The sequence below is a fragment of the Dasypus novemcinctus genome, chromosome X (assembly GCF_030445035.2).
Source record: "Dasypus novemcinctus isolate mDasNov1 chromosome X, mDasNov1.1.hap2, whole genome shotgun sequence".
NCBI classification, from domain to species: Eukaryota; Metazoa; Chordata; class Mammalia; order Cingulata; family Dasypodidae; genus Dasypus; species Dasypus novemcinctus.
In genome coordinates, this window is record NC_080704.1 from 117,689,218 (window position 1) to 117,702,133 (window position 12,916).

Genomic DNA, 12,916 nt, shown 5'->3' on the forward strand with positions numbered 1-12,916 from the left:
GGTGGATACTAGGGACTGGTGGGAGGAGGGAGTGGGGAAAAAGTGCTTAATGGGTATGAGGTTTTACTTTCCATGCTGGAAATGTTTTGGAGCTAGAACGAGACGGTGGTTGCACATTATGAATGTTCTAAATGCCAAAGATTTGTTCATTTAAAAATGGCTAATTTTATCTTATGTGAATTTTACCTAAATATATTAAGATATTAAGTTTGGCTCCTATTTTTCAAACTTGTAAATTTCATTCTCAACTCAAACACAAAGTGGCTTGACAACATGGGTGGATTTATTTCTTAAGATTCAAGTGCAAACTTTTAAAACAAGAACAAAGCTTTTCATCAAGAATAAACACAAAAATCTAAATAACAACTCTGTAATCATGCATTTTTAACAGAAAGTACGAATATGAATAAGTTCTAATCTGTAACTACACTTGAAAATTAAAATATTTCTCTCCAAATCCAAAATGCCACACAATCTTTAACTTGTTCTCATTACCTCAAAAACATTTGTCTTATGCTATGAGGAAAATTTAGACAAATCCTTAATTTCTGACTTTTTGAAACATCTGTATTTCAACACAAATAAACCTTCATTCTAGAGAAAAAAGAATGACTACAAATATCAAAGCGGCAAGAATATACATTTCATGTCATTGAAGCAAACATCACAAGTGTTCGACTTAGAAATATCCATACTAGCAGTAAAATTTTAAAGTACGACTTTATTTGATGGCTGACATTGTAATAATATTTAACAGTGAACGATTTAAACAGGTATAAAAATGTGGGATCAAAATATTTAGGCTCAAATACTTGAAAAGTCACCATGAATGTGGAAAGATTTGTTTACATAAACATGTATATTTTTAGATGAAACATCAGGGGGTAGTGGCATCTCCCTGGTCCCTTAACAATAATTGGATTTTCACAAAGAATTAGCAGCACCCCAACCTTAAGTGTTAATTATGTGTGTCCAAAGGACCTATACAATAGATTAGATGGCAGTGTTCTAGCTTTTGGGAGATGGGGATGGGCGGGGGTGCAAACATCTGAGATAAGATAGCAGGCAAACACTTGCACATTTAAAATCACTGTTTCAAATGGGGAAAAAAATCACATATTAAAAAGTCTAAGAAAATCATTGTTAAAGGATAAACAAACAGTGGGCCAGTAGCAGTAGAAGTAGAAGTTGAATAGAAGTCTACTTGACAATAATGGTCTTTAACTCCTCAGAGGCAAGTTGGAAAGAATGAGAATACTCACATACATGTAACTTCAGGGACAAGTTGTCTAGAATTTTACATTGCAGAACACTGGACAGAAATCTTTACAAAAACCTTCATTTATGTTTACAATAATATCAGATGATTTTTTCATTTATCACCACCATATACATAACATTTAAATATTTTCTTTATAAATATTTCAGAGCAAAAAAGAATTAATTTTGTTGCAGTGGTGGCCCACATCTGTACAAAGCAATGTAAGCAGATATATATAAAATGATTAAGAAAACGTGCAAAGAATAACAGTATTAAGAACTTTTGCCTTTTACAGTAACTATGGTTCAAGTGTGAATATCTATCAGGGATATATAATCCCAGATTTTAATAAAGATTCAAAAAGAAATCCACACTCCAAGTCACTACCTATTAGTCCCTTATCAAGTAACTCTTTCTCTCCTCCAAAATCTAGCATTTCCAGTTTCTAAACTCTTTACAAACAGGAAAAAATAATGTTTTCTTCCCCATTACTTTAACTTCCCAAAACTCATCCAAGTTAGTTAATCACCCACAATTGCAAAGGAGATATTGGGGAAATCATTCATTATAACCCACTTTATTAAAATTAAAGCAAAATGAAAGGCTTTCTGAAAATATAAACTACATATCAAGAAGCAAACCAGCAACAGCAAATGGACCTTAAATTACAAATGTAATTCAATGCAAGTACATTTTAAAACTAATTTCTGATTGAGTTCAGAGTCAAAACCTCTTTCCCAGGCTCAGTGCTGTGGATGGTCACAATTGCAAATACTTATGATCTTATCACTTTTTAAAACAGAGAAATGGCCTCCTGTTAAAAGTTAACTTTCCATCCTTAGTCTCAGTCTTTCATTTTGAATGAAAATAGAAAGACAGTCTTCAGCATTTTAAAAGATGTATTTTCCTCTTAAGTGATTAAAATAATTAGTTACTGATTTTAGAACTCAAAGTTTCAAAAAGACAGTTCAATTTCCCTTTAAATCTATTACTAAATATTTTTGGTGTATATATGTTTTAGTCTTACTTTAGGCACTGTAATTATTCACACTATTACAATGGTTCTGTGTCTAATGTATGCAACAATTACGAATTTTAAAATGGTTTCCTGGGTATTATTCGATTCTGTATATTATACTACAGTTGACTTTTCCCTTCAAGGTAAATGGTTGGAAGAGAATTTTAAAGCCCTGATGCACTTTTGCTTTGAGTAGTGTTAATACCTATTTTTTGTCATGCTTAATATGGAAGCTTCTGAACTAGGAAGACAATAGACATTGGAAGCTGCAAACTTCAAACTACATTCTATTCCAACTCCACTTTATTTTGTTCAAAATTAAACGTTTTCCTTTAAGAAAACAAGTATATCTTAGACTAATTTTTAAAAATAGAAATTTACTCTAAAATTAACAGCTAAAGGGAAATAACTATTTGATTTCAGCTTCGCTAGAACTATGCAAAACTAAGCTAAAGTAAACAACAGTTTGGGGTTTTGTTTTTTTTTTAATTACCCTATCTTTAGAATGATATACCTACCTTCTAACAGACAGCTTGACAAAGGCTTAAAACTCTAGAATTGAAAAACCATCAGGCCTCCCCCTGCACAAGTATAGATAAGAGAGCAGCATTATTTGCCCCCATACATTCGCTCAATGTCTTTGAGGTAATGGTTCTTCAGTTCCTTCCTTTTCAGTTTGAAAGCATCAGTTACCAAACCAGTTTCAGGGGTCCATGGTTCTGGGCTTAAACGAACCTTAATTGGAATTTCAAAACGCTCCAATTTCACTGAAATGAGAAGGGGGGGGGGAATGAGAGGGAGAGAGAAGCAATTAATAAACCAGAATTTTGCAGGACTTACCTAAGACAATGCAGGTGACAAGGCAAAACTATTTAACGTTTGGTGAATAGTTTATTAATGATACTACTAACTTATAATTTCCATTTTATGCTTCTTGAAGTACACAAATTATTTCAGTTGAAAAAAGATTCAATCTTTAAGAAGTTGTTTTTCTGATACACACACACATATGCACTCCCTGTGCTTCAGAGCCTTTATATTTGTTGTTCCCTTTGCCTGGGATGCTCTTCCCTAACATAGTTACATGGCTCTTTCCCTCACTTCATCCAGATGTCAGGTCAAATGCCACCCCTTCAGAGAGGATTTCCATGACTACTTTTCAAAAACAGAAGCCCCCTTTGTCTCTCTATATCCTCTTATACTGTGTTTTCTTCAAAGTATTTTATCACCATCTATCATATTATATATTTGTTTTTCTGACCTACTAGAATGTAAGATCCATGAAAGCAGAGTCTTTGTTCACTGTCATCCCTGGGGCCAACACTGAAAGGCCTCAACACATACAAATAAGTTTATTGATTGATTCTATAGAACATTAAGCCTCTAGAAAAATGTTCTTAAGTTATGATATATGCAAATAAAAATAAAAAAGGGAGGGTGGATTTCACACTTTTAAATAGTACAAGAATTATGGCAGCACATACTATATATGAGTTGGCCAGTATAAGAAAATATGGACACAGAAATAACTGATGTATTAATTTTCAATTTATTACCATATATTCCATCAAGTTATTATTAATACAATTTTATCCTTAAAATTCTGAAGGCCTATTAACAAATAATGTTAATCTGCAGGTAAGCATTATTTTACATGTGATTATTTAAAAAGGCAATTGAAAAAAGCAAACATCTGCATGTTTAAAAACCACTGCTAAACAAATTTTTTAAAACAATGTTTTCAGTGACAAGTACGAAGAACTCAAATTCATGAAAGTTCTTGTTTTAATACTTGTCTGAACTTTTATTAAAGCTTTGTTAAACAGAATGAGTTTCTCATTCAATTGAGAAAAAAACATAAAGCTGATTGTGAAAAACAATCTTTCAAATATTGCTTAGAACCAACTTCCTATTAATACCTGAACAGACAGTAAAGGAACATAAAACATGTTTAAATTAACAATGATATATTTCAGCTCAGTTACAGAGATGCCAGAAAGGAGCTCAGGTGCTCCCCTGGTTGCATTTGATTTCAAGGAAATAGTTGAATTCTCAACTACAGATGATATTAAAACATTTTATTTAATCTTAATATTTACAAAGTCCCTATTCTAGAAATACTGACAAAATAGGGACAAGGCAGGCACATTATTTCAGATGTATATAAGTAAATTAAAGCATATTCATAGTGTTCTTATATTTAATTTTTATTAACTAAATTTTTGTTCTAAGGGGAAAAAAGGCTGCTTTATAGGGGTATCATTTTTCAACCCCCTAAACATTATCTAGTACCACAAGCTATAGAGCAACAGGTGATCACACAGTTTCCTATAAAGAAAATAAATTAATTGCCATAAAGTGAGAAACATTATAGAAAAATCCCTCAACTTTACAATGTCGGCGTTTTTAACCAATTGCATAATGTGACTTGCAAGTGGCAGTAAATGTTAATTTTTACACCTATTGGCCACTGCTCAATTAACCCTAAAACAATTATTTTGCATTCTTACAATACTACCTATATCTCACACTTCTATTTAAATCATCAACAGACTTGCAGGTAAAGATTTCTGATTCAGCTGAACATAGTTAAGACTATTTTACATTTTCTTATAAGTCTCTGAAATTATAATTTGAAGCAAAAATTTGGGAAGAAAAATCTTTTGTAGCATGGAAATTTGATGATTATATATTTAATTCATGCTTACCATCCAAATCATTAATTGTTCAATTATATGCTTCACCACAAGCACCGGGAATTTATTGGGCTAGCACATCCTTGGAGTATATTCTGCTTTCCACTTGATCATGATCCAACCTAACTTTCCCCATTATTGCTGTTACCCAGTCAAATATCCAATGACAAATTACTCAAGTCACATTCTGTTCCACTAATTCATTCAGAATGTGTGGAGGTTTGACACTGTACGTGCCCTGTAAAAACATGGTCTTAAATTTAATCCATTCCTGTGAGTGTGAACTCACTATAAGTAGGATCTTGTGATGCAGTTACATCACTTAAGGTATGTCTCACCTCATTCAGGATGGGACTTAATGCTCTTACTGGAGTCCTTTATAAGGAATGAATACAGAGAGGGGGAGAAAAAGCCATGGAAGCAAGAAGCTGAAATCAACAAGAAGCTGAAACATGGAAGTCTCTACATGTTTCTTTTATTTAAGTTCCTTTATTAAAAGTGTTTAAGCACGCAAACCTCCTTTTGTTTGATATTTTGAATTTTGTGACTATACGAGTTTAATGAAATGTCTTAAGTGTTTCAGAGTTAACGTGCATTTTTGGTAATTCTATTTAGAATAAAGTGGGTTTTTTGGGGGGTAATTTAAAAAATCCCTCAGAGGAATAAGACATAGCGCAACGCATCCATGAAAGAGCAACAAGTCATTATTAAAAAGAACATTTAGTGCAACAAGATGACACAACAAAACAGACACAGAGGAAAGACAATGAGAGACACAACAAACCAGGATGCTGAGGTGGCTCAAATGATCAGGTGCCTCTCTCCCATGTTGGAAGGTTCCAGGATCAGTTCCCAGTGCCTCCTAAAGAGATGAGGAGAAGCAAAGCAGACACAGAAGAATGCAGGGAATGGACGCAGAGAGCAGACAGGGAGTGCAAGTGGCAAGGGGGGCGGGATAAATAAAATCTTAAAAAAAAAAAGAACATTTAGAGGACATGGAAAAGCTCGTAAGAATGGAAACTTTTAATAGAAGAAATTGAAAAATCAATAGACAGAGGAGAAGATAAAGTGGAGGGACTCTGCCAGAGTAGAAAACAAAGATAAAGAGAGAACTAGGAGGAAAAAAAGAGGGTGATAAAATTAGTGGATAAAATCAGGGAGTCCAACAGCCATATAAAAGTCATCCCCAAAACATATACACAAACTTAGAGGGGATAAACTATGAAAGAAAAACAAACAAAAAAGATAAATGGATATTTCCTAGAATGGAAGGGCAGAGATTTCTAGATTAAATGGGCCCCCAGTAAGTATAAACAACAAGGGATGATAAAACCCCACACCAAGGAACATCATTAGGAAGTATCAGAATTCCAAGAATTAAAAAATAAATCTAAAATCTTAGAAAGATAAAATATAATACAAACACAAAGGATTATGAATAAGGATGCCACTGAGACTTCTCCACCAGCAACACTGGAAGTGAGAACACAATGGAGCTAAAAATTCAAAGATTGAAGGAAAATTGATTTTCAATCTAGAATTCTAAAATATGACAAATTATTTCTCATGAGGATAGAATAAAGATGTATTCAGACATGGAAGGTCTCCAATATTTACCTCCTAAGCATCTTTCTCAGGGAGCTGCTGGAAGATGCACTCTACCCAATTGTGGGAGTAAACCAGGACAAAGACAGACATGAGATCCAGGAAATAGAGTCTAACACGGGACAGAAAAAAAGGAAATTTCCAGGATGATATTAAAGGGAAACCCCAGAGAGAAAACACCACAAATTTCACTATGAGGATGGCGGGCTCTAAAAAAGGATATCTCCAAGAAAAAAGAATTCAGACTTAATGTGCTTTCTTGTATATGAGAGGACTTTTATAACTCTTACCAGAGTTCAGGTTTAATTATAGGTACAAAGAAAACTAAGTAAATATGAGCGTCAATTTTTAAATCCAAGGGGAAAAAACAAACAAAAGTTGCCCAAGAAATAACCGTAATAATAAAACACTAGATAGCTCAGCTGTGAATATTTTCATAGTCATAACAATGCAAACATGGATATAAAATGTAAAATTGTACTATATACCAGGAAAGGAAGCGTGTGAAGTTGGACACAAGAAAGCTAAATCATCCTCTATGGTAGGAAGCCTATAGATAACACATAAAATGAAAATAGTCAAGAAATAGCAATAAACCATTTTTTTTTAGAAAATGGGAGACAAATGGCTGGAATTAAAAAAACAGCTCAAGTGGAAGGGGGATGGGACTTCGGGATGAAGAGGGGCCCATCATTAGCTGCTGTTTGATGTAAGCCTCATAACACTATGTGATTTTTTAAAGTACTATGTACATTTTTATTAAACTGATAAAAAATTAAAATTAAAATTGAAAAAAGTTATAAAACCTACCTTCTATTTGGCTTATTGAAAGCTAATTTTTAATCTATTTAATTTCCCAATGCAATGTTCTTGGGTGCCTTTTCAGACCTACGTGCCAATTTGAAACTGGTAGTTACTTCCTCTTCCTTGAGGATCACTTAATAGTGTCCCACACTGCCTTTGCTTTCCTTGCATCTTATATATTCTTTCCGTGACATTCCTTCTACCCTTTCCTTAGATGATGGTGCTGTCTAGGGACCCATCATCATTTCACATTTTCTCCTCAGCTGAACCCATCTACTTTCATGGCTTCGAAGATCAAGTCTTTAGGTACAGTCCAGGTCTATCCCATAAAGTCTGGACTAAGATATATAACTTTCTTCTGGACTGTTAAACTTTGTTTATTTGACAGATACTTCAAACTACTTATGTCCCCAACTGCCCTTATTACCTTTTCATATAAGCCTGCTCTTCCTCCTGCATTTTCTACGAAATTAGTAGCAATATCTACCCAGTCGTTTGAGCTATACCCTCCTTCTCCCTTACATACATTACACAGTTAATCAGCAAAGTTTCCCAATTTTGCTTCCTCATTGTTTCTTTGAATCTTCCACTTCCCTGGTTCAAGCCTCATTCTCTATGCACCGCCCCCACCCATCTAAACTACTACAGTCCTTTTAATGTGACCTTTAGTCTCAGTCCTGTGATCAAATGTATCTTCAGATTGGTAGGCAAGATGGCGGCTGAGTGAACTTCCCGGTCACTAGCTCCTGCGGGGAATCCGCTGGGCGGCGTTGGAGACTCTTCGGGACCGGGCTGTTTCGGGATTTTTGCTGGTCCAGAGGTGTCTAGACATCGATTTGGAGGGAAGCACTAATACTTCCTTTAAAGTGAACTTAACCAGCAATAAGAAATCAGAATTGGAAGAACAAAGGGAAAAAGAGAAGATATATCACTTACACAAAAACAACAGCTAATTAATCTCCAAGACTAGACGAAGAAGCTAAGGAACTGATTAAACCCGTCAAGAAGACATGATGACAAGACAGCAACAAAAATATACAAACCAAACCAGTAATCAGGAAAACATGGCTGAATCCAATCAACAATCTAAAAATCAGGAAGGGGAGCAGATCTTCGCACAAGCAATGAAAGATCTCAGAACATTTATCACCGACAAATTTGATGAAGTAATGAAAGAGGTTAACAACATGAAGACAGCACTTGGAGGGGAAATTGTAGAAATGCGAAAAAAAATAACAGATATGATGGAAATGAACACCACAATTCAAGAAATCAAAAATACACTTGCAGCAAATATCAGCAGACTAGAAGAGGCAGAGCAGAGAATTAGTGATGTGGAAGACAGTACATTGGAAATCAAACAGATAGTAGAAGTGATCAATAAAAAGGTAGAAAAAATCCAGATAGGACTTAGGGACCTGAATGATAATGCAAAACGCTCAAACATACGTATCATAGGCATTCCAGAAGGATAAGAGAAGGGAAAGGGGTCAGAAAGAGTGTTGCAGGAAATAATGACTGAAAACTTCCCAAATCTACTGAAAGAGACAGATGTACATATACAAGATGCACAGCGCACTCCACTGGTCATAAACCCCAACAGGCCCACCCCAAGACATATACTTGTCAAATTATCCAATGCTCAAGACAAAGAGAAAATTCTAAAAGCAGCAAGAGAAAAGAAAACCATCACATACAAGGGAAGCTCCATAAGATTAAGTGCTGATTTCTCATCTGAAACGATGGAGGCAAGAAGGCAGTGGTATGATATAGTCAAGGTACTAAAGGAAAAAAATTTCCAACCAAGAATACTCTATCCAGCTAAACTAGCATTCAAAAATGATGGAGAGTTCAAAATATTCACAGATAAACAAAAACTGAAAGAGTATATCAACAAGAAACATCCCCTTCAAGAAATTCTAAAGGGAGTTCTGCAGGAAGAAAGATAAAAACAGGACAGTCAGAGATGGAGGAGAGTGTAAGAGCAACAAAAAAAGACAAAAATAGAAGGGGAAAATAAAATATTACAAACAAAATATAACAAACACAAATCCAACCAAAATATGGCTACCACAAATAATTCTCTGAACGTAATAACACTGAATGTCAATGGACTAAACTCACCTATCAAAAGATTCAGACTGGGACACTGGATAAGGAAATATGACCTATCTATATGCTGTCTACAAGAGACACATCTTAGACTCAGAGACTCGTGGAGGTTGAAAGTGAATGGCTGGAAAACAATCATACAAGCAAACAACAACCAAAAAAAGGCAGGAGTAGCTATATTAATATCAGACAAAATAGACTTTAAATGCGAAACAATTGTGAGAGACAAAGAAGGATACTACATTTTAGTGAAAGGGACAATCTGTCAAGAAGATCGAACGATCATAAATATTTATGCTCCTAACAAGGGTGCCTCTAAATACGTGAGACAAACGCTGGAAAAACTAAGTGAAAAAATAGATGTATCTATAATTATAGTGGGGGATTTTAATTTACCACTATCAATTCTGGACAGAACATCTCAAAAGAGAATCACTAAAGAAACAAAACATTTGAACAATATACTAGAAGAGCTGGATCTAATAGACATATATAGATCATTACACCCCAACACAGCAGGATATACATTTTTCTCAAGCGCACATGGAACATTCTCCAAGATAGACCACATGCTAGGCCACAAAGAAAGGATTAATGAATTCAGAAAGATCGAAATCATACAAAACAATATCTCTGACCACAGTGGAGTGAAGCTGGAAATTTGCAAGGGACAGAGGCCTAGACTTCACACCACAATTTGGAAATTAAACAGCACACTCTTAGAAAAACAGTGGGTCAAAGAGGAAATCTCAAAACAAATCAATGACTACCTTGAAACAAATGATAATGATAACACAACATACCAAAATTTATGGGATGCAGCAAAAGCAGTACTGAGAGGGAAATTTATAGCCATAAATTCACATATCAAAAAAGAAGAAAGAGCAAAAATTGAAGAACTAACTGCACTTTTGACGGAATTAGAAAAACAACAACAAAGTAACCCAACAGGAAGAAGAAGGAAGGAAATAACAAAGATAAGAGCAGAACTAAATGAAATAGAAAATAAGAAAGCACTTGAAAAAATAAACAAGAACAAGAGCTGTTTTTTTGAGAAGATCAACAAAATTGACAAACCTTTAGCGAGACTAACAAAGAAAAAAAGAGAAAAGATGCAAATACACAAAATAAGAAATGAGAAAGGTGATATCACCACTGATCCCACAGAAATAAAGACTATCATAAGAGGATACTTTGAAAAACTATATTCCAACAAAAATGACAGTTTAGAGGAAATGGACAAATTCCTAGAAACACATAAGCAGCCCATACTGACGACAGAAGAAATTGAGGATCTTAACAAACCAATCATAAGCAAAGAGATAGAATCAGTCATTAAAAATCTCCCAACTAAGAAGAGCCCAGGGCCAGATGGCTTCACAGGTGAATTCTACAAAACATTCCGGAAAGAACTAACACCAATCCTGTTGAAACTATTCCAAAGAATCGAAACAGAAGGAACATTACCGAACTCCTTCTAGGAGGCCAACATTATCCTAGTACCAAAGCCAAACAAAGACACCACAAGAAAGGAAAATTACAGACCAATTTCTCTAATGAACCTAGACGCAAAAATACTTAACAAAATACTTGCTAATCGTATTCAACAACACATTAAACGAATTATACACCATGACCAAGTGGATTTATTCCAGGTATGCAAGGATGGTTCAACATAAGAAAATCAATTAATGTGATACACCATATAAACAGATTGAAGGAAAAAAATCACATGATTATATCTATAGATGCAGAAAAGGCATTTGACAAAATACAGCACCCATTCTTGATAAAAACACTCCAAAAGATCGGAATACAAGGAAACTTTTTGAACATGATAAAGAGTATATATGAAAAACCTACAGCCAACATTGTTTACAATGGCGAAATCCTGAAATCCTTTCCTCTAAACTCAGGAACAAAACAAGGATGCCATTGTCTCTGCTCCTATTTAACATTGTCTTGGAAGTACTTGCACGAGCACTGAGGCAAGAACCAGATATAAAAGGCATTCAAATTGGAAGGGAAGAAGTAAAAATTTCATTATTTGCAGATGACATGATCCTATACATAGAAAACCCTGAGAGATCTACAACAAAGCTTCTAGAACTCATAAATGAGTTCAGCAAAGTCGCAGGTTATAAGATCAATGCGCAAAAATCAGTAGCATTTCTGTACACCAATAATGAGCAAGATCAGGAGGAAGTCAAAAAATAAATACCATTCACAATAGTAAATAAAAAAATCAAATACCTAGGAATAAATTTAACTAAAGAGGTAAAAAACCTATACACCGAGAACTATACAAGACTGTTCAAGGAAATCAAAGAAGAACTAAATAAGTGGAAGAATATTCCTTGTTCATGGATAGGAAGACTGAATATTATTAAGATGTCTATCCTACCAAAACTGATCTACACATTCAATGCAATCCCAATAAAAATCAACACAGCCTTCTTTAAGGAACTAGAAAAACTAACTATGAAATTTATTTGGAAAGGAAAGAGGCCCCGAATAGCCAAAGACATATTGAAAAAGAAAAATGAAATAGGAGGAATCACACTTCCTGACTTCAAAACATACTACAAAGCTACAGTAGTGAAAACAGCATGGTATTGGCATAAGGAGAGACACACAGACCAATGGAATCGAATTGAAAGCTCCGATATAGAACCTCATGTATATAGCCATATAATATTCGATAAAGCCACCAAACCCTCTCAACTGGGAGAGAATGGCCTATTCAACAAATGGTGCCTGGAGAACTGGATAGCCATATGTAGAAGAATGAAAGAGGATTACCATCTCACACCTTATACAAAGATCAACTCAAGATGGATCAAAGACCTAAATATAAGAGCCAAGACCATAAAGATCTTGGAAAGCAGTGTAGGGAAACATCTACAAGACCTCGTAATAGGAAATGGCTTCATGAATTTCACACCAAAAGCACGAGCAGCAAAAGAACAAATAGATAAATGGGACTTCCTCAAAATTAAAGCCTTCTGCACCTCAAAGGAGTTTGTCAAGAAAGTAAAAAGGGAACCCACACAATGGGAGAAAATATTTGGCAACCATATATCTGATAAGAGGCTTATAACTTGCATATATAAAGAACTCATAAATCTTGAAAACAAAAAGATAAAGAACCCATTTAAAAAATGGGAAAAAGATTTAAACAGACAATTGTCCAAAGAAGAAATACAAATGGCTAAAAAGCACATGAAAAAATGCTCCAAATCTCTAGCTATCAGGGAAATGCAAATCAAAACTACAATGAGATACCATCTCACTCCCATAAGATTGGCAGCTATGAAACAAACAGAAGAATACAAATGCAGGAGAGGATGTGAAGAAAGGGGAACACTCATCCACTGCTGGTGGGAATGCAGAAGGATCCAACCATTCTGGAGGACAGTT

The 12,916-nt window shown here is 34.7% G+C and overlaps 1 protein-coding gene across 12 annotated transcripts in view; it reads right to left on the minus strand.

Moving 5' to 3' along the window:
* Window positions 1-261: 261 nt before the first annotated feature.
* Window positions 262-12,916, minus strand: part of ACSL4 (acyl-CoA synthetase long chain family member 4) — a 124,285-nt gene continuing 111,630 nt past the window's right edge. For all 12 annotated transcript variants that reach the window (XM_004472925.5, XM_058291266.2, XM_004472926.5 and 9 more), the window contains one exon: window positions 262-3,046. In XM_004472925.5, coding sequence (XP_004472982.1) covers window positions 2,889-3,046 — 158 coding nt within the window. In that variant the 3' untranslated portion in view covers window positions 262-2,888. The remainder of the gene's footprint in view (window positions 3,047-12,916) is intronic.